Source organism: Protopterus annectens, chromosome 10.part0, assembly GCF_019279795.1.
Source record: "Protopterus annectens isolate FY-2018-M chromosome 10.part0, PAN1.0, whole genome shotgun sequence".
Lineage (NCBI taxonomy): Eukaryota > Metazoa > Chordata > Ceratodontiformes > Protopteridae > Protopterus > Protopterus annectens.
Genome location: NC_056744.1, coordinates 12,718,262 through 12,739,165, shown reverse-complemented (window position 1 = coordinate 12,739,165; position 20,904 = coordinate 12,718,262). Strand labels below are relative to the sequence as shown.

Genomic DNA, 20,904 nt, shown 5'->3' with positions numbered 1-20,904 from the left:
TCATTTCTTTGATCCAGGGATCCCAACCTCACCCTGACAGGGCCTCTCACCCACCTCCAGAGAAGAGGCCTAGAGCAGAGCCCCCTGAGCCAGTTTCTTCAGATTACTCCTCTGATGATTCAGAAAATACAAACCCTCCAGAGGGCCCTTATTCTCCTTATGAGGACTCTGATGCAGAAGACTCCATTCCTTCTGCCTCTCCGCCTGAGGAATTTTCTTTTGGGGAAACCTTGCATGCTATGAGGGAACAATTTCAATGGCAGGGCCAGGATTTTTCAGACTCTAGGAAAAGGCTTAGGACCTTTTTGCATTTGCCACAGCATAGGCCTTTAGCCATTCCTCCAGTACTTACTGTTGTGGATGATGCATTTAATGATGCTTGTACTGCTCCTGATTCACTTCCTCCGGCCCCTGCTAAGCCCGACAGGTACTACAGGGTTCCGGACACACATTATCATTTGTATAAGGCTCCTTTTGCAGATCCAGAAACTATTTCTCAGGGACCCAAGGCAGTAGCAGCTACCTCTGCCAAAAACCCTTCCCTCTGAAAGGGAATCTAGGGCCTTAGAGAGATGGGGTAAAAAAGTTTATACTTCTGCTACTCTTTCGGCTAGGGCCTTAAACTGTCAATTCCACATGATTCAGTACCAGGAATTTATGTTAGATCAGTTAACTAAAAAACTGTCCTCGCCTGAACCATTAGACAAAAAATCTCTTCAGGAAATGGTACATAACATTCAGCAGGTCAGTAATCATTCCTTAAAATGCGGCTATGATGCACTGGAGGCTTCCTTTAGATCAGCTATGACTGGTACAGTGATCAGAAGGCATGCATGGTTAAAAGAGCAGTCCTTACCAGACCATGTTAAATCCAAGCTCCTAGATGCTCCCATGGATAAGCTCAATTTGTTTGGCTCCCCTGCACAGCAGGTGCTGAAGAAGGTGGAAGAGAAAGCAAAATCTGTCCAGACAGTCAAGGATTTCTTACAGGTCCAGCCTCCAAGGTTTAGTAGGAACTGGCCTTCCAAGAATTGGTCCTTTCCAGACACCACCAGAGCACAGAGAGGCAGGAATAGGCGCCCAAGAGGCAGGGGTCAATCCAGAGGTGCCTACAGGGGACGTCAGTGGCAGTCTAACAACCAGCGAAGTACTGCCATAGATCCAGCCACTACCACTTCCACAGGACAATCACAGTGACTTGGCTCTGAGACCGCCTACCAGGGAACAACTAGAAGCACCCTTAGGCGGAAAGCTAGCCTTATTTTCAGTAAACTGGCATCACATCACAAAAGACAAATGGATTTTACAGACAATAGACCAAGGTTACAGGTTTCACTTCCATACTCTACCAAGGAAGAGAGGAATGCCAAACTTACCTCCAAATCAAAAGACAAAAGCTCTAGAACAAATACACCACTTAATAAGGATGAGAGCTATAGAAAAGGTACCGTCTATGGAACAAGGGCAAGGATTTTACTCCAGACTTTTCCTGGTGCCAAGAAAAGAAAACCAATGGAGACCTATTCTCGACCTGTCCGCTCTAAACACATATCTCATTGTTCCAAAATTCAAAATGCTGACCCTACAGCAGCTTCTTCCCATGCTGGGCAAGGAGTCTTGGCTGGTAACTCTAGATCTCAAGGAGGCATACCTGCACGTCCCCATACGACCAAATTGCAGAAGATACCTCAGATTTCTTGCAGGATCAGAGCATTATCAATTCTCAGCATTGCCCTTTGGCTTATCCACTGCGCCCAGAGTATTCACGAAATGCCTGGCATCAGTAATTGCTCATTGCAGGCTTCAGGGAATTCAAATTTACCCTTACCTGGACGACCGCCTGTTACAAGCAGACAACAAAAACAAATTAGCAAAAGATTTGGAAAAAGTCATTCATCTATTGCAAGCCCTGGGATACACAGTCAATATAAAAAAGTCAAGGCTGATACCATCCCAAAGGATAACTTTCTTGGGTGCAGAACTGGACACATCAAATCAAATGGCATCCCTCACAGCAGAAAAGCAGAAGCACCTTCCTCTCTATTTCATGGCATTAACAACGCAGAACCAGCTAACAGCAAGGAAAGTCCTGCAAGCCCTGGGTTACATGGCATCCTGTATAATATTGATTCCACATGCCAGACTACATATGAGGAAGCTGCAATGGTACCTAAGGAATTTATGGTCTCAGCACAAGCACAGCCTAGAAACACAAATTCCAATAATTCCATGCCTGAAGCAAGAATTCCAATGGTGGGCTCAGGCCTGTCAATTGAACAAAGGACTGCCCTTCCGCAGCCCTCAACCAAGCCAGACTATCACCACGGACGCCTCAGACCTCAGATGGGGGGCACACATGCTGGACAAGTGCATACAAGGCTTATGGACTCAAGACCAGCTGAACCTACACATAAATCAAAAGGAGATGCTGGCAGTAAAACTGGCAATTCAGACATTCAGACCGTTTCTTCAACAGGGTCAATTGCTGATAAGGACGGACAACACCACAGTTATGTGGTACATCAACAAACAGGGAGGCACACATTCATACCCTCTATGCCGGATGGCAATGGACCTCTGGAATGTGGCCCTGAGCTTCAATATTCAGCTACAGGCAATATTTGTACCAGGAAAAGAAAATATACTGGCAGATATCCTGAGCAGAACTACCACGGATGCCCACGAATGGATGCTGCATCCAGACATCTTCAAATCCATTACAAGGAAATGGGGACTACCAGAAATAGACTTATTCGCATCCCCACACAACCACCAATTGAAAAAATTCTACACAAGGGCATACCACCCACTTGCTTGGAAGGTGGACTCCCTATCTTTCAGTTGGAAAAACCTGACAGCATATGCATTCCCACCTCTTCCTTTGATGCACAAGGTGCTATTGAAGATCAAAGAAGACCGCCCAAGGATCATCCTGATAGCTCCAGACTGGCCAAGGCAGCATTGGTACCCATTACTGAGGAGTATGTCTCGGGAACAAATATGGCCTCTGCCCCTAGTTCCCTTACTGCTAACACAGAACAATTTCAAAACCCTGCATCCAAACCTAAAAACGCTGCAGCTAGCTGCCTGGAACATTGCACAAGACAAAATAACCCAGATTTATCTCAAAGGGTTAAAGACATTATCTTGGAGGCTCGCAGACCCTCAACAAGGAAAACTTATTCAGCAAAATGGAAAAGATATCTCATTTGGAGTGCAGCGAAAGGAGTAAATGTGTCACTGGTAAACATAGCTAACATCCTGGAATACTTGGCAGAGCTTTTCCACAATGGCCTGTCCTATTCTTCCATTAAGATTCATGCATCAGCTATTTCAGCAGAATACAACATGGACCCTCCAGTCTTCTCACATCCTCTACTCAGGCAGTTTCTGAGAGGAATTAAAAATGTAAAACCACCAAGGAAGCCACCATTGCCCGCATGGGACTTGAACTTTGTGCTAGAAAAGTTGACACTCCCTCCTTTTGAGCCAGCAGCAACAGCAGAATTACAGTACTTATCATGGAAAACTGCTTTCCTGCTTGCAATCACTTCAGCAAGAAGGGTTTCTGAATTACAGGCATTAATGACAGTACAGCCCTTCCTTATCTTCCATCAAGATAGGGTGTCCATGAGAACTAATCCTACTTTTATGCCAAAGGTGGTCTCCAGGGTATCTTTAAACCAAGCTATTCACCTGCCTACATTCTTCCCCAACCCACAGAACAGGGGAGAAAGACTATTACATACCTTGGATGTACATAGGTATTTGCGCTACTACCTGGACAGAACCAAGAGCAATAGAAAAACTGACCAGCTACTGGTAGCATATGCAACAGGAATGGAAGGAAAAGCAATTTCAAAACAGACAATCTCTAAGTGGATAGGAAATTGCATTAGATTCTGTTACTCTTACCATGGAAAGACAACTCCAGAAAACATCAGACCTCACTCCACAAGGGCTACAGCCACTACTACAGCTTTTTTACGAGGAGTGGCTACCAAAGACATTTTAGAGGCTGCTACTTGGAGCTCCGTGCATACATTTGCCAAGCATTATAATCTACCCTTATACTCCAGATCCCGAGCAGGTTTTGCCACTGCTGTTTTGCAAGGGATCTTAACTACACCATAATCTTATTATTACCTCCTCCCCAGTTTGGCTATGGTATTCTACCCATTTGTTAGGACTGCAGATGCATCCTTGAAGGACATAGTACAGTTTTGTACCTACCATAAATGTAGATGTCCGAGAGGTATGCATCTGCAGTCAGGATTACCCTCCCTCCTTCCCTCTGTGGTACTCCTAGGGTATTTGCCCATCTTCTAGCTAGCTGGGGGAATCTATTATGGTGTATTTGTTTGTATATATGTATATACATGTTTATTTTTATTTGCTCTCTGTTATTTGGAAACTTTTACATTTATCCAAATTTAGCCTTCCTAGAGGGCACCTGGCATCTGGGGCAAGAAACACTGAGGAAAATGGCGTCGGCTGATACCTTTATACCCGAAGAACTGCAGCTATGACGTCGGGTGAAGTGCGACATCAGCCGAGGCCAGACCCAGACTTTGGAATCCGGCCGACCGAAGGGCTGCCTGTGGACAGGACAACCCATTTGTTAGGACTGCAGATGCATACCTCTCGGACATCTACATTTATGGTAGGTACAAAACTGTTCTTTCCTTTATACCCCTGTCACCCTGACGTCAGGGAAGAAGCGACGACAACCGACGCCGGACCTAGACTTTGGAATTCGGCCGACCGAGGACCCGCCTGACGGCAGGAGAACCCATCTGTTATGACTGCAGCTGTATTAGCACTCAAACATCTACATTTATGGTAGGTACAAAACTGTACTTTTTTAAGGGTCCTAAGGCTGGATCACTAGTCTTGCTATCTTATCCGACAAGTGGCTCTATGACTAATCAGTCATATTGGACAGATGGGAATGAAAGTTTCTAGCATTATGGCAAGTACATAACCGTTTTTGTTGTAACAGGTAAGTGAATTTTGTGTGTGTGTGTATGCGTGCACAAACACGAATATTTGCAGTGTATGATCAGATTAAGGGTTAGGGAAGGGGATAAGTTTAGTGGTGCACATACATTTTGGTGAGTGTGTGTCTGTCTTGTTTAGAGGTAGTGTTACAGAAAGGTTTGGTTTTTAAAGGTAAGGTGTAGGGTTAGGTTTAGTATTAGGATGCATTACTAAGGTGTTCAGTGAGTGTTAGTGTGATTGTTTGCTATGTTTTGTCATGTTATACATTTGACATTGTGACTTTGCGATCAGTCAGACTGGAAACGTGTGTGCGCCTGTGCATGTGTATATCTATAAATGTGTATGCCTGTATACATGACTGCATACATACATACACACATGCACAGTTTTGTGGGTTGTCTATTTGCGTGTAGTAGATGTCAGTAAAAAGGTCTGCCCCTGAAAGTTGCAGGAAAGTAGAGAGAGAAACTAATGCTCGGTAGCAAAGTTATATTAGTGGTAGTTGCTGGACCCCCTGTAAAAGATTTTCTTTGCATTGTTTTTATAGCATTTTTTAAATGCCTTTATCTATACTTGGTATATTTGTATTGAGCAGTTTAGATAGCAAGCTGGCCTTGACAGCATGCTTTTATTTTCCCTGTCTTTATTATGCTTTGACCACACACCATTGGTAGTGAGATTAGTATACCTGTTCTATCCGTTGCATGTTATTCTTTGAGAGTTGTTTAGGCACTGTGTGGCAGAGGGATTGGAGTGAGTGCACTGCAGGTGATAAAGGAAGTTTTATCACACCCTGTATTTTTCAGCACCATACAGTTAAAACCTGTGCCATCCAGCTTGGAGCTCTTTAGGGAAGATAAGTATTTGGCTTACCAGTTTGTACTAGGTAATGTTTTCACCTGGATAATAAACTAGTAAGTAAATAGTTCTCAGGAAAGAACAGCTTGCTAGAGACTGCTTAGTTCTTTCATCTTGGTCCACGAATGATAAATGTAACAAACTCATCTGTTATGTAGAACCATGCCTGTGGGACAGCTCCTAACATTGAGGACGGTTTTCCAGGTAGGTCGTGTTCTCCTGCTGATGCTGCATCTCATTTCTATATTGTAATGTTGTTTCACAGACCTGGTGGTAGCAGACGTACATTTAAAATGGGCAGTATATAAACAGGTTTGAGACTTGCTTTTTAGCGTGCATTGACATTCGTGTGACACTTCTCTGAATATACTTTTTCAGGCATGTGAAGATAATGAAGACCTGGGCTGCGAGGCTGAAGATTATGTGTGTGATTACCGTCTAGAGATGCTGAGCCTTTCCCAAGATCAGCAAAATCCATCCAGTATCCAGTTTGATGATTCAAATTGGCAATTGCACTTAACTTCCTTAAAACCCTTGGGCCTCAATATTCTGCTGAATCTTTGCAATGCTGGTGTGACAGAACAGGTGTGCCGTTTTGCTGATCACCTTTCTAACATCGCTCTGCAGGACACAGATGGTGCTGTTGCCCCTGTTCATATACCTTGGGGACTTTGCGAGCTAGCAAAACTAATAGGTGAGCAGGCCTTAACAGCATTAAAACTTTTCATGGCACTGTGTGTTGATAGTTGTGCATCTACAGAAATGTAGTTCCACAAGTTTTAGACAAATATTTTTATGTACTGGTAGTGGAAGGTAATCCGCTGAGGCTCTTGTTCCATTTTCAAAGGTAGCTCAGTGTTAAGTGCAAGTAATGAAGGTGAGGGTAAGCTAATGCATCTACACAGTTGCAGTAGTATATGATGTAATTTGTAGAATTACAAAGAAGGCAGTAGTAGAGCAACTGCTCTTTGCATGTGTCAATCACACAATATTTGTTGTCATGTTTCGTTTCCATTAGTGGTACCCACTTCCTCTCACGGTATTCACTGTGCTGTGATCTGATCTGGTACATTACCATTTTCCTTAGCTGTTATACTACAGTAGCATTAATGTTTTTTGTTGTATGCAGAAATAACGTGGTTGCATCCTTAGCTGAGCTGTGGTGATGCTATTTGCTTGTAATAGATCACTCAGAAATGTTCCTCAGCTACCAGGTTACCATGAGAGTTTTGTTTGCCTTTAGAATTTTTGCACTTGTAGATTTCTTTAAGATATCAGTACAGGTTTCTTTATGATTATTGTGGACATGTTTTTCTTTTTTTCTTTCTTCATGCATGCATGTTATAGTGAGTAGTGACGATATGTACCATAACTTCTGAGGTAGTCATACGCACATGCAGTTGTAACCACCGTAACAGTATCATTCTTGGTCTAAACCATGTTTTGTAGCTTCCCCTTTAAGATAACTTTTAAAGCAGCAAATAGATGTAATAAAACCAACTACCTTCTCCTGATCACGTTTGCAGTTGCTGTTACTAATATTTTAAAAGTAAATGCTTGTGATTAGGTTTTCAGCAAAATTTTAACTTTTACAAATTCCATGAATAGCAGAAACTGGAGCCTGGATGCTGATTGGTATGCTCTTTCTACATCCATCAGCACATACCAATATCATTGTTGGGGGGCACAACTTCATCTTTTAATTGAACATTACTGCACAATTGGAAACAGTTATCTACCAAACATTAGTTTACTTGACAGGTTGGCAGAAAACAAAGTACTTTAAAATATTTTAAACATACTGTAGATCTCTGCCATTTAATTTTTTTTTTTTTTGAGGGGGAGTGAGGACACTGTTTCTGACAACTGAAAGATATCTCAGCTGATTTTTATTGAACACCAAAAGACATCCTCTACTTTCACGGAATTTTTAAAAGCTAAAATTTTGCTGAAAACCTAATCACAAGGATTTACTTTTTAAAATAAATTAATAATTGCAACCACAAAGATGCTGTAGAAAAAATGGTAATTGTTGCATCTGTTTGATGCTTTAAACTTGATATTTAAACAGTATTGTGGTATTTAGGTGGGTAGATGTTTTGTATTCATGTCAAAACATCACAGCATAGTTGACTCCACATATATTAACACAACAGACACAAAATCCATTAACATGAAATGCATCAAGCACAAATGCCCAACCACAAATTAAAATATGTATAGAAAACATGTAAAATCAACACCAGACCTTTAAAAAATGTTTGTGCGAGTGGATAAAGAGCCGTGGCTTCTCCCACACCCCATTTATTTAAACTGATTTCATGGTTGCACAAACATGAGGAAAAGAGCATACATCCTTTAAGGTTGAAACATATATCAGCACATTAAACAAATCAGTTTTCAGTACTAGCTTTTTCTTTGTTCAGTAGTGCACACTTTACAGGACTTAATTTCTCCTGTCTATTATACTGGCAAAGCAACACACATTACACAAACCAGTTTGACAGTGCAACACAGTAGACTTTCAAATGAAGTGCACTTAAAGGTGAATGCATAAGCAATACTTACATCAGTGTTAGTCACGTAGAATAAAGTACATGTGCCCTGTTTTAGAGGAATAGCTTGAAAGAGTAGATATTATAGCAATAACTCACGCCTGGGTGCGGGTAATGCTGGATTTACCCACGGTTGGCGTGGTTTGGTCCCGAGGGCTTCGCCCTCGGGACCAACCAAAGCCAACCGTGGGTAAATACAGCATTACCCACACCCAGAAGTGGGTTATTGCTATTATACCATGACATTATTTAAGAAAAGAAACTATTACTTTTCTTAAATAATGGCATAGTATAATGCCTGTTTACTGTCCTTCCGCAGATGTCTGGCATCCGCGGCAGTTCTGATGTACTGTGCGCCTGCGCAGTACATCAGAGCTGTGGGCAAAAGCAACGGAGAAAGCAAGATCTCCGTTGCTTTTTTTTTACTGTTTTCGCTATGTTAAATGGGTTTAACATAGCGAGACAGTTTTAAAATAAGCAACGGGGATGTCCGTTGCTTATTTTAAAACTGTCTCGCTATGTTAAACCCATTTAACATAGCAAAACAGTAAAAAAATCAACGGAGATTTTGTTTTCTCTGTTGCTTTTTTTTTAAAACCTGTCTCGCTATGTTAAATGGGTTTAGCATAGCGAGACAGCTTTAAAATAAGTAACGGAGATCTCCGTTGCTTATTTTAAAGCTGTCTCGCTATGTTAAACCCATTTAACATAGCGAGACAGTGTTTTAAAAGTAGAGTTATACTAATGGAAAAAAGTCCGGGTGACCGGACCTTTTTCCATTAGTATAACTCGATTTACAATGTGCACGCTGGCCAATCAGCGTGCACGTTTTGGGGGGGGTCATGGTATAATATAGAAAAGTTTCTAGTGACTGAGTTGGTTTTAGTGCATTTTAAAATATCTTTGTCATTTGTTTGCACAGTATGTGATATTAACCTGTTTTACATGACTGCAATCTATCAAACTTGGTGGAAAAAGTTAAGAGGAGGCAAGTTATAGAGTTATGACAGTTGAAGATGAGGCTGCTTGAGATGTAGCTGTAAGAGGAAGCGTCAAAGGTTGAGGTGTCTAACTTTTAAAAGGTGTTTTGTTGTGTGTAAGATGTACTTACTTGTTTACTTTAACTTGTCTAAGTAAACTGGTCCATGAGCCATTTTCAGGCACAACCCAAGCTAAAGAGGCATAGACGAAATGTACAATGAAAAATACAATAAATGTTATGCATACAATGCAATTAATTCAAAAAGTGAATACATGAAAATGTATATGTAATATGTGTAAAGGAGAAACAAATGCTATCTACTTCCAAACTGGCATCTGTATGGGAGAGAAAAATAGCGAAAACAGAAGTATTGCTTGGTACTTCTGTCAGTAGATACAAAAATAAGTACTATATGAATGCTCAAAGTAGGAGAGTTCACAGAAATATTAACTAAGACAAGCTTTATGACCCTGCAAGTGTGTGCAGTGATACGAGGTGAATATGTAATTAAGCAGAGTACTGATTGTCTTCACTAGTGCTTGTGTGCGTGTTTGTGTGTGTGTGTGTAGATATTTTGATAAATTTTTGTGTCAATACTGTTTTTTTTCTGTGCTTACATCATCCAGTAGTTGACCATATCATAGATCAAGGCAAAATGTTTGTGGACACATTCTCTCTGTTAAGGAGAAGCTTTACTCAGTTCAGTGTTTTTTCTTCTGTTTATCGTAGATTGAAGATATTTTGATGTCTCCTCCTCCTCAAGACCAATCTGCACCAAGCTGGTCTATTCATACTTGGGGACAGAAGCCAAGCATCTCTAGGCTACATGAGAGCCCTAAGGCTCATTTGTTTCTGCCTGGGTAGCCTAGTCAGTTAATTCATTCCACTGTGGTGAGGCGGTTGGTAGTGGAACTGCAGAGAATCCTACACATCCCATTTGGAGCTTATTTTCCCACAAGGCGGCTCATTGAACTTCCCTTTGTGCTGCCTGCCATTGGAACCATACCTCTGCATATTGACTTCCCCAGCTTAGACACATAGTAGGCCTGAGCTCAACAAGTGAAACATAGTGCTCCCACTAGGCATCACCCAAGTGGTGAGACAGTTTCCTGCTCCACAGGATGGACAAGCAAACAATGGCTGCTCACACTCATCCACCCCTGCCCAGCTCTTTGAGCATCTGAGTCACTAAATGAACTCTGGATGCAATCAGGTATTGTCCCTTTGTGCCATAGAGCTGGAGGAATTCTGTGCTGCTCTTGATTTCGACTTGATGGCCCCAGAGTACTTGGTTCCCAGTCTCTTTCATTGTAAGAGAAGTTAATGCCTTATTCAGATGTAACAACTAGTATATCCATGAAAAAATGAACTTTAGCTTAGTACTTTGATGCTTCATTTGTGTTGAAGGTCACCTGTTGCTTTTCAAGCTGTCTCAAGGGGTGTAACAAGACGTGTCATCAGGTCATAAACTTTCCATCTTCTTTATCTAGAAATTTCCCTTCAAATCAAAGCTTATTCCCTCCTTTATATCCTGATTTGTTTATCCTAAGCATCTTTTGCAGTGTGAGCCTGTTATGCTATACTTAAGGAGTATTGTGTCCACATCTGCATTCAGTAGTCACATGGGTGTTAGGGCCTTGGCCCAGTGCATTCTTGTGATGCAGTTTATTAGCTATGCTGTAGTCTGTGATATAGGATTTATTTAGACACGAGTGTGCTTAAGTTTTAGGTAACTCTTGGACATGAGTGTGCTGGAGGTTTAGGTAACTCTGGAGGATCAAAGGTGTTCAGTATTTTACTGTGCAGAAAAGGAGATAATTAAGGATGGAGAAATGCATTGCGCAGAAATATAAGTATGTCTGTTTAAGCACTGAAAATAGTTTTGGGTCTCCTATGAAAAATCACTGAGAATTGAAAAGGACTAAGCTGTGTTTTAAAGTCTGGCATATTCGGCTTTTGTAGAGGTAATTAGACAATACAGAATTGAAGTAACTCAACATAGCTTGTGCTGAAGTACTAGGAATGCAGTTGCAGGCATTTTAGAATGGATAACAAGGGTAAGTGAATGGCAGATAAGCCATGTGGTGAAATGAAAAAAAAAAGCCTTGCAGGTACTGAAGGGTTATTGAGGCTTCAGAAAGCAGGCTTGAAGTAGTCTATCATGTCGAAGGGGATTAGTATTAAATAGCTGGATTCCATCAGTTCACTTTTTAATGTTCAGGAACCTTCTTCAAGCTCACACCCTCACTGAGGTAGGATCTGCAACAGTAATTCACTTGTCATTAGTATAGCCAGCATTTGTAGGTTCCTAACCGCAGGAACAGCTATGGTTGAATCTAGTGAGCAGGTAGTGCTAAAAGTAACTTTTAGCAGTGCCAAATCACAAATATCAATGCACATTATAGATACTACTTCAACTGTAGAAAGGTCTTCCATTTTAGTTTTGTTAGTAATTTTATTTAAGAGAATGCTAAGCTGTGAGAGAGGAAATACTTTTTGTAGGTGTGTGATTTTTCAAATTGTTGATGCCAGTTTTCTTTCAGTTTGTGCTGTTACATATCTGTGAGATTGCCCTGTGGTGTGCATCTTCATCCATTACATTTTAGAATAAAAATTAAAAAAATGTATATTGTTTGCTATGCGGCATTAGAATTCACCTGCTCATTTCTGAGTTCTTGCAGGAGGCTGCAGTAGTTATCAAAGAATCTTTGGTGTCTGGCAGGACAGAGTGGATTGCCTAACAAGTATGGGTGTTTGATAAATGTTGCTCCATTTTACTCTTATACATAGTTTACTGAAAAACATAAATAGGCACAAAAGCTAGACTCTATGTTGACTGAAACAATTTTCCTTTGATTTTTTTTTTCTCTGATGCTTGGAGAAAGATGTCATTTGAGGTCTGATGTTCAAGTATGCGGTACTTGCAAAGTGGACTTCTATCTGAGCGTATACAGACAGTGCAACTTATGTTGTTTTTTTTTATCATTAACTGGCAACTCCTGCAAGATTGAAGAACGTGATTTTTAATGCACTCTTTATAAATGCTTCACAACTGGTTAAGTACACTTATGGAGGAACCTGGATTTTTGGTCTATCAGAACATAAAACAGTATTAAATTGCATAGGGCATTTACGAGAGTATCTGTCATTAAACCATACTGACCACGTTTTTTGATACTGCCTCAGTGAAATGTTAAGTGCTAGCCTTGACCTAGTCTCTGGTTGTTGCTACTAGCAGTATGCAGCACAGTATGTGCTTTGATACCTCTCCAAGGAGTCCAATCAGTTTTTTCTCATCAGTCCTTCAGACCCAGTTTATAGCTGGAAGTGATGGTGGTTTCATCTTGTTTGTTGGTTGCTTAGTTTATTAGAATCACAAATGGATCCAAATGCACCTCTGAAACAGCGATAAAGAGGAGTCCCGGCAGCCAAGAACAAGCACAAAAGTGAATGGCAACTCAATGAATGAATAAAATAAACGTAAAGCGCTTTTCATCTCACTGATAATGAGACTTCCTCAGACAAAGACAAATATAGAACGCTTTCTTTTAAACCAAACTAGGTTACTAATTAACACTTCTTACATCAATCAATCAATTAGTAGTAAAAAGTTTCACCATGGAAACTTTCCCAACCTAATGTCAAGCAGTAATGCATTCATATTATCGTTTTCAAAGGCAATAAAAAGCTTCTAAAATTCTACATTTAACCCAACCACCTTATTTTAAAAAACATGTTTGTTGTACCCCTTAAAACTATTCAATGTATATTACTGCTTCAAACTTTGTTTAAACATGGAGTTAATTGATTACATCTCATACATAAGCTGACTTAAACTCGAGGGAAGAAGAAATGTCTTGATAAAGTGGGGTGAGGGAGCAAGCTCCCACACATTCCATACAGGTGGCTTAGTTTCTGCACCCTCTTATTTAATACATCAGTCATTGAGGTCCCACTTTATCAGGGGAGGTTTATAGTTTAGATACAACAGACTCAGCAGAAAAAAAAATGAATCACAATTACTTTTCTCCTTCATAGTTTTCTGCAACTGTTTCTTCAAAACCCAAGGAAAAATAGAGACCTTGGATAGTGTGGGGATGATCTCTGTTTGCCTCCTTAATGAAACACTTTCTGAAGTTGCCTAATGCTTGGGGAAGTTTTTTTAGTTTTGTGAAAAAAGAATGTTACAGGATTGTTGAGTCTGTTGCTTTCTTGCAGTGAGGAAGTATCTTGGTGTTTGCTGTTAGGTGAGGATAGAGGGAATTAGGCAGCTGATAAAGAAATTGGTGCAGTTTCACTACTACTTCAAGCATAGAGCCAGACTGTGGTGGGAAAGTGAGAACCTAAGAACTGCTTACTTGTCTGTCTTTGCCCTCATCCTGACCTGTGGGCATGAGCTTTGGATAGATGGAAATCACAGATACAGGCAGCTGAAGTTAGGTTCATTCACAGGCTAGCTGAGCTTCCTTTCTGGGCCAGACTGAGGAGTTCAGCTGTCATCCTCAACTTTGGAGTGCAATTCCAGTGCTTCTTCATCTTCAGAGGTACCAATTAAACTAGCATGTGGGTACTTTGTAAGAATTCTTCTTGAGAACATCTCTTGGGAGGAACCCTTGGAGTAGACCCAGGACATGGTGTAAGGGATTATATCTTTAATCTTCCATAAGATTACCTGGTGATCCCACAGGATAAACTGGACAGTTTGGATAGGTGAGTTTGGTTTATGGTTCTCAGATTGCTGCATCTGAGGCCTTCACCATGACAAGCATTTTAGAAAATGATTATTGATGATGATCCATCATTGGAGATGACTATAACAGTTATTGACTCGCCAATATAATTTGCAGAGAGATTCTTCTGTTGTCTCTGTTTATCAGCAATTTCTTGCTAGTTGTGAGATGTTACTTAAGGGAGTACACAGTCTAAGCTGCAGGAATAGTTTTCTGTTTATAGGTCAGGTTTATAAATATATTATAATGGAAGGGTATCAGATATGTGTGGCAGCAGTACCAGCATACACTGTCTGAAGTAATTGATGTTATGTAGTCCTATCTTGCCATAATTCTTGTTGGATAGGTTCAGAGCCGATATTCGGCTCCAATTCTGCAGATACTAAAGCTCGAGAGCTTTTACTGGCTCAAGGCTAGCCCCTATCCCATGGTGCCTCTTGGCAAATCCCCTGATCTTATTTGCCGTGAAAGCTTTGAGGTTGTGTCTTACTGGCTTGTTGGCTAAGTAAAACTTTTTTTTGCTATATTTAGTATTTTCCTACTTTTTCTGTTTATATATATATATATATATATATATATATATATATAAAAATATATATATATATATATATATATATATATATATAAATATATATAAATATATATATATATATATATATATATATATATATAGTTTCTTGTCTCTTGTGTGACTGTTTTTGAAAGTTCTTCAACCCCTATTCCCCCCCCTTAGGACTGTACGGCCCATTTAAGTTAGAGGGCCTTTCCTCCTTGTGTGAGTGTGACTGTTAACTTTTTTTTTTTTTTTTTTTTATCATCTTCTCACTTATTATTGTAGTTAATACCTTTAGTGTTGTTATCTAATTTGTCTTTTGATTCTAGAAATGTCAAAAGATAGGAATAGGGAGCATAAGGATCATCGCCCTTCGAAATTTAAAAAGTGTGATATGTGTGTGCAGAAAATGTGTCTTACAGACAGCCACACCAGTTGCGTGTATTGCCTTGGTGAAGCCCATTTGCAGGATCCCTGCACGTTTTGTCACGCATTTAGCACTAGAGTTTTAAATGAAAGAAAGAGGAAACTCATTGACAGGGGTCTCATGACCAGTTCATTCCAGGAACAGCTGGACCTTGGTCAGGCAGCTCCAAAATCCTCTAAGAGAAAATCATCGGCCCCGGCTTCGGAGCCGACAAAAAAGACTTGAGCATCGGAGCCAAGAAATTCCGGTTCTGATTCAACTTAATCTATTTCAGTGCCGTTGATTTCATCAGCTCCAAGACAAATCTTCTGTACCAAAATTTTACCTGACATCGAGGCTGAATCACCTATCTTGAGATCTCCTATTTTGGAGAGAAGGAGGTCTCCTCCTGTCTCCACCAGATCCTCAGAACCATATCAGATGAGGGCATCGAGAGGGTGGTGAAGAGGGTGCTTTCGGATCCATCTCTGGCAAGAAAATTGTCCCCTCCAGACCCAAAGGTCTTAGAGCCCGAGCCCCTTACCGAAATCTGTTCCTCCTCCGACTGCTTCGTTCTTGGAACCTATTACTTCAGGTTCCTCTGTCTTGGACCCTTCGGCTCTGGGGATTCAACCTGTTTCCTCAGAGCCAATTACTCTAAACTCAATGACTCAGTCTAGAGCCGAGTGTTCTGGGAGCAGACGCTCTCGTGTCGACTCCGAGAGGGACAGTCACCCTGGGTTCTCGTCGGAACTGACCCTGCCTCTCGGAGCCTCTGCTCGACTCAGCTCGGCTCCCACTTCTGCTTCGGAGCTGTTCCCTCTTGCTAGGAGTCGACCATCCACCCCTTCGGAGTGGCGGGGGGAGGCTTTCGAAGCTATAGAGAAGGCTTTATCCTCTGCAAAAGCCATTCCATTGGAACCTGTGTCCCACCAGCAGCAGGCAGCAACCTCTTCCCCCTGCCATCCCCACAGCATAGGGAACCAGAGGCCCAAGTAGCCCCCATTGGAGGTGCCCCCTCTTCCGAGACCTCCCCAGATTATCCCCACTGGAGAGCTCCCTCGGAAGAGGCTGTGTAAGAGGAAACATGTCGACTCACCTGAGTCTATCATGTCAGACACTGATTTAGAAGAATCAGAAGGGTCCCCTAGATCCCCCTCTGAGGATGTCTCTTTTTCTGACATCCTAGAAATCCTTAGACAGAGGGGTGATTGGAAGACCTCTAACCCTACTGAGGATGAATCAGTGTATCTTGAGGCCTTTGGTCCCTACCTTCCACCTCCTGGGTGACGCCACCTTATGACCAACTTTTAGGGGTCATATCGTGGAAAGCATAGACCGCTCCAGATTCAGTGGAAGCCATCCCGAGGAGGCCAAATAGGTTTATGACAGCACCTGAGGACAAGTCTTTTCTTAGTAAGGGAATTCCAGTTGATGCTATGGTGGTAGCAGCGGCCACCAAGAAGCAATTATCTGAGACGTCTGCTAATATCCATCCTCCCTAACAAGGAGTCCAGGACGATGGATAGGTACAGGAAGCGTACTTTTTCTTCAGCTGCACTTACACTAAGATCGCTGGATTACCTGACTCATTTTACTCGTCTTCAGAGGGATCTCCTGAAAGACTTAGGCGACACCTTCCAGGGTTCAGTAGCTCCGGGTTCCATGCAAATGGTTTCTATGCAGCTCTCCACCCTTGCTTCCATAGCTAACTCCTCCATGAGGCTGATCTCATATGCGGCAGATGGAGCGAGTAGGGCAGCCGCAGCAAGAATATCCCTCAGGAGACATTTGTGGATGTATCTATGTAATTTTACGGAATCCTTCAAGTCTTCCTTCACTAACGTTCCCTTTGATGGTTCATCTCTTTTTGGTCCCCAAGTGAAAGAGACTTTGACTAGGTGTGAGCAGGAAGGGAAAACCTTATCTGCTGTTGGAGTCCATTTCTCTCTCCCGTCTAGACCCCTATCCCAAGGGTAATACAGGAGGGAAAATGTGGTTCTGTAAATCCTAAAAAGGTTTCCCTCAGGCACAAGGTCAACCCTCCCCCAGAGGCAGAGGGGGAGGATATAATGGAAGACACTGCCCTTGCGGCAGAGGAGGTCTGCAACATCAGGGAGACAGAGAAGCTTTCTCTGATCATCCCTTCCATCGCCCCTGAAGGGTTGCCCGACTGTCCGTCTCTGGAGTCAGTCGGGGGTAGTCTATCGCTGTACCCAAGCACCTGGCTTACTCTCACTCAAGATTGTTGGGTACACACAATAATATCCAGAGGTTAACTGATTCCCTTTATTTCCGAACCCCCAACAAACTGGTCTCTACCAGACGTACCACCCATCCAACTAGACCATGCAATTTCAGAGGTCATCTCGTTGTTGCAAAAAAGAGTCATCCAAGAAGTCCCCGCAGAGCAAGTAGGATCCAGAACTTGCTCTCAATTCTTTTTAGTTCCAAAAAAGACAGGGGACTGGAGGTCAATTCTAGATCTTAGCAGGCTCAACAAGCATGTAAGGAAATCGAAGTTCCGAATGGTCACTCTGCAGTCGATATTTCCCTTTATCGGGAAAGACAACTGGATGTGCACAATCAGTCTCTAGGATGCGTACTACCACATCAAAATGGACAGGCGCTCCAGGAGACATTTAACACTTCCAGCTGGCAGCCAGTCATTTTCAGTTCAGAACACTGCCCTTTGGCCTCACTACAGCCCCCAGAGTGTTTATGCATGGCAGTGGTAACGGCTCACTTAAGACATCAAGGATTCCAGGTGTTTCTGTACTTAGACGACTGGCACCTCTTGCTACCACCAAGCATCAACTCATAAGGACCAGGGAAGAGACTCTGTCGTGTGCCAATCTAGACATCACTGTCAACCTACAAAGGTCAGTCTCATCTCCCTCGCAGCACATTGTATACTTAGGCTCAAAAATAGACACAACCACCATGTCAGTAAGGCTAACACAGGAAAGAGTGGAGTCTCTACGCAGTCAAGTAAGATCTTTACTAAACAAACAAAGAGTTCAGGCCAGAGTAGTCCTTCAAGTCCTAGGGACTATGGCTTCCGCCATCCTATTAGTTCCTCTTGCTCGCCTACACATGAGGATTCCTCAGTGGCTGCTATTTGCACAATGGTCAATGCAGGACCTTCCTTTGTCTCACCAGATATTGATAACAAATGCTTGCCGAAAGGCTCTGACATGATGGTTACACACAAAACAACTTATCCTAGGTCATCCACTTGTTCCTCCCCAAGAGAAAGCAGCTTTGACCACGGACGCTTCCCAGATAGGGTGGGGAGGCATTATCTGGGAATGACAGTCCAAGGTACTTGGCAGAACCACTTGCACATCAATGTTCTGGAGATGAGAGTGGTGCTGTATGCATTGCAAGCACTTCACAGCTCCCTTCCCACCGGGATGATTGCGATTCAGTCAGACGACATGTCTGTCGTGTGGTACATAAACAAGCAAGGGGGAACCAAATCTTACGCGCTTTGCCGAGAGGCCTTAAGAGTTTGGAAATGGGCGATGGATACTCAATGCATCCTGATAGCAATGCATATCCCGGGGAAATCCAACGTAATAGCAGACAAACTCAGCCGAGCAATTCTGATGCCTCACGAGTTGTCCCTGAATCAAATGGTTGCGAAAGAGATCTTTCACAAATGGGGCCAGCCTTGCTGCAATCTGTTTGCCACTCACCTGAACACCAAATGCAGCAGTTACTTTGCCCTCATTCCCCTTCTGGGGATGTCACCCAGGGATGCTCTAGTTCACAATTGGCCCCCGGGACTTCTTTATGCCTTTCCTCCTTTTCCACTCATCCCCAAAGTAATACAGAAAGCAAGACAGTTGAAGAGTTCCTTGATCCTCATTGCTCCTTACTGGCCTCGACAAGTTTGGTTTCCCTTCCTGTGGCCCTACCTTTTGGGGGAACCATGGATTCTGAACCCATCTCCAGATCTCCTGATTCATCAATCGGGACAGTTCCACTCCACCATCAACACCCTCAAATTGACAGCATGGCTGCTCCACTTCCATGAATAGCCAGGTGTATTCCCCTATACCCTGCGGTCAAACACGTTTTAATTTCATCCCATAAACCTTCCACTCAGAAACTATACTCCAGCAAATGGAAAAGGTTTTCGTTTTGGGCTACGAACCGGGGCTTAGATGCATATATGGCTCCTATAGAATCTATGTTATCCTTCCTAGCATCAGTTTTTCATGAAGGAGCGGCAGCCGCTACAGTTAGATTTCAGTTAGCTGCCATTTCCAATTTCCATTTTGACTTCATGGGAAATCCAATCATGCAGCACTCCTTGTGTAAAACTTTCTTAAAAGGGGTTCTTCTTCTCAGGCCTCCAATTAAACAACCATTAGAACCCTGGGACTTAAACTTAGTCCTCTCATCTTTGATGTCTGCACCCTTTGAGCGATCCTCTTCATCAGACCTAAAACTGTTGTCATGGAAAACACTATTCTTAGTAGCCATAACATCTGCTAGGAGAGTTTCAGAACTGCAGGCTCTAACTATTCGACCTCTTTACATTATTTTTCACAAGGATAGAGTCTCTCTCAGGACAAACTCTTCCTTTCTTCCCAAAGTATGCTCAGAGCACAATCTGAATACTACTATTGAGCTTCCTGTGTTTTTTCCAAACCACTCTAATAAATCAGAGTATAGATTAAACCAGTTAGATGTTCACAGAATACTCAGGATGTTCATCGTGTTACCCTGCTGCAGTCATCACACTTGGGTTATCCTGCCGTTAGGCGGTCCCGCAGTTGGCCCGAATTCCAAAGTCTTGGTCCGGCGTCGGTTGTTGTCGCTTCTTCCCTGATGTCATTGCACCAGGGGTATATAAGAGGCATCCAACGCCATTTTTTTCAGTCTTTCTTGCCACGCGGTGCCCGAAGCAGAAGCAGTTCGCAAGTGCCAGTCGGCCGACACCTGAGATTTTCAATTCGAATTTCAGTCCGAAGTCTTCAGTAAAGCTAAGTACCCCATTGGGGAACCTTTTCTTGCCTCAGAAAAAGTTAACAATTGCATTTCTTGTGGGAAGCAAATACCTCATAAGGACTTCCATTCCTATTGTATTCCTTGCCTAGGCCCAGACCACGATGTCACAGTTTGTCGGTTTTGTGTTAGGTTTAATAAACGAACTATCAAACGCCGTTTTGACATCGCACGACACTACTTTGGTAGGAAATTTAATTATATCATGCCGTCGGAGCAGCCGACAACCGGCATGCATAAAAAATGCAAGGATAAGGACAGGCAGCCTAGGAACAGGTCAGACTCCGAGGCCTCTGCTGGGCCTGTCGCCGGTTCTCCGGTTTTCAGTGAGGCACCTACGCAGCCCCTGACGACCGCAGAACTGGAACACCAGACAGCTACGGATTCTCAAGCGGAGTCTACTAGGCCGACGCAGCCATCTTCATTAGGCCCTTCCGACACCGGAGCAGAAGTAGACCTCGGTGCAGTGGAAACACCTTCGGTTGCAGAAGGTTTCTTCAGACCGACTACACTCACCATTAAATCTGATGCTAAGCTTAAAACTCCTTTAAAACCAAAGAAGACTGTACATCAGTCTACAGTTCAAGGCCCCATGCCTAAGAAACAGATGCTTAAAATGGCCGAAGACTTGATTACCCTAATCAGGGGTTCCCATCCCCCTCCTGATAAAAGACCAAGACAAGAGGAGGATTATGCTTCCGCTGACCAGGCTTCAATTTCCTCAGATTCTTCTGAGGAACAGGATTCTACTGTTCAACCTTATGAAGACTCTGATGCTGAAGACTCTATTCCCTCAGCAT

General features: G+C 42.5%; 1 protein-coding gene across 2 annotated transcripts in view; it reads left to right on the top strand.

The window, feature by feature from the left end:
• TMEM94 (transmembrane protein 94) overlaps positions 1–20,904 on the top strand; it is a 2,655,014-nt gene that overhangs the window by 1,335,103 nt on the left and 1,299,007 nt on the right. For both annotated transcript variants that reach the window (XM_044084945.1, XM_044084944.1), the window contains one exon: positions 6,238–6,553. In XM_044084945.1, the coding sequence (XP_043940880.1) occupies positions 6,238–6,553 (316 nt within the window). The remainder of the gene's footprint in view (positions 1–6,237; positions 6,554–20,904) is intronic.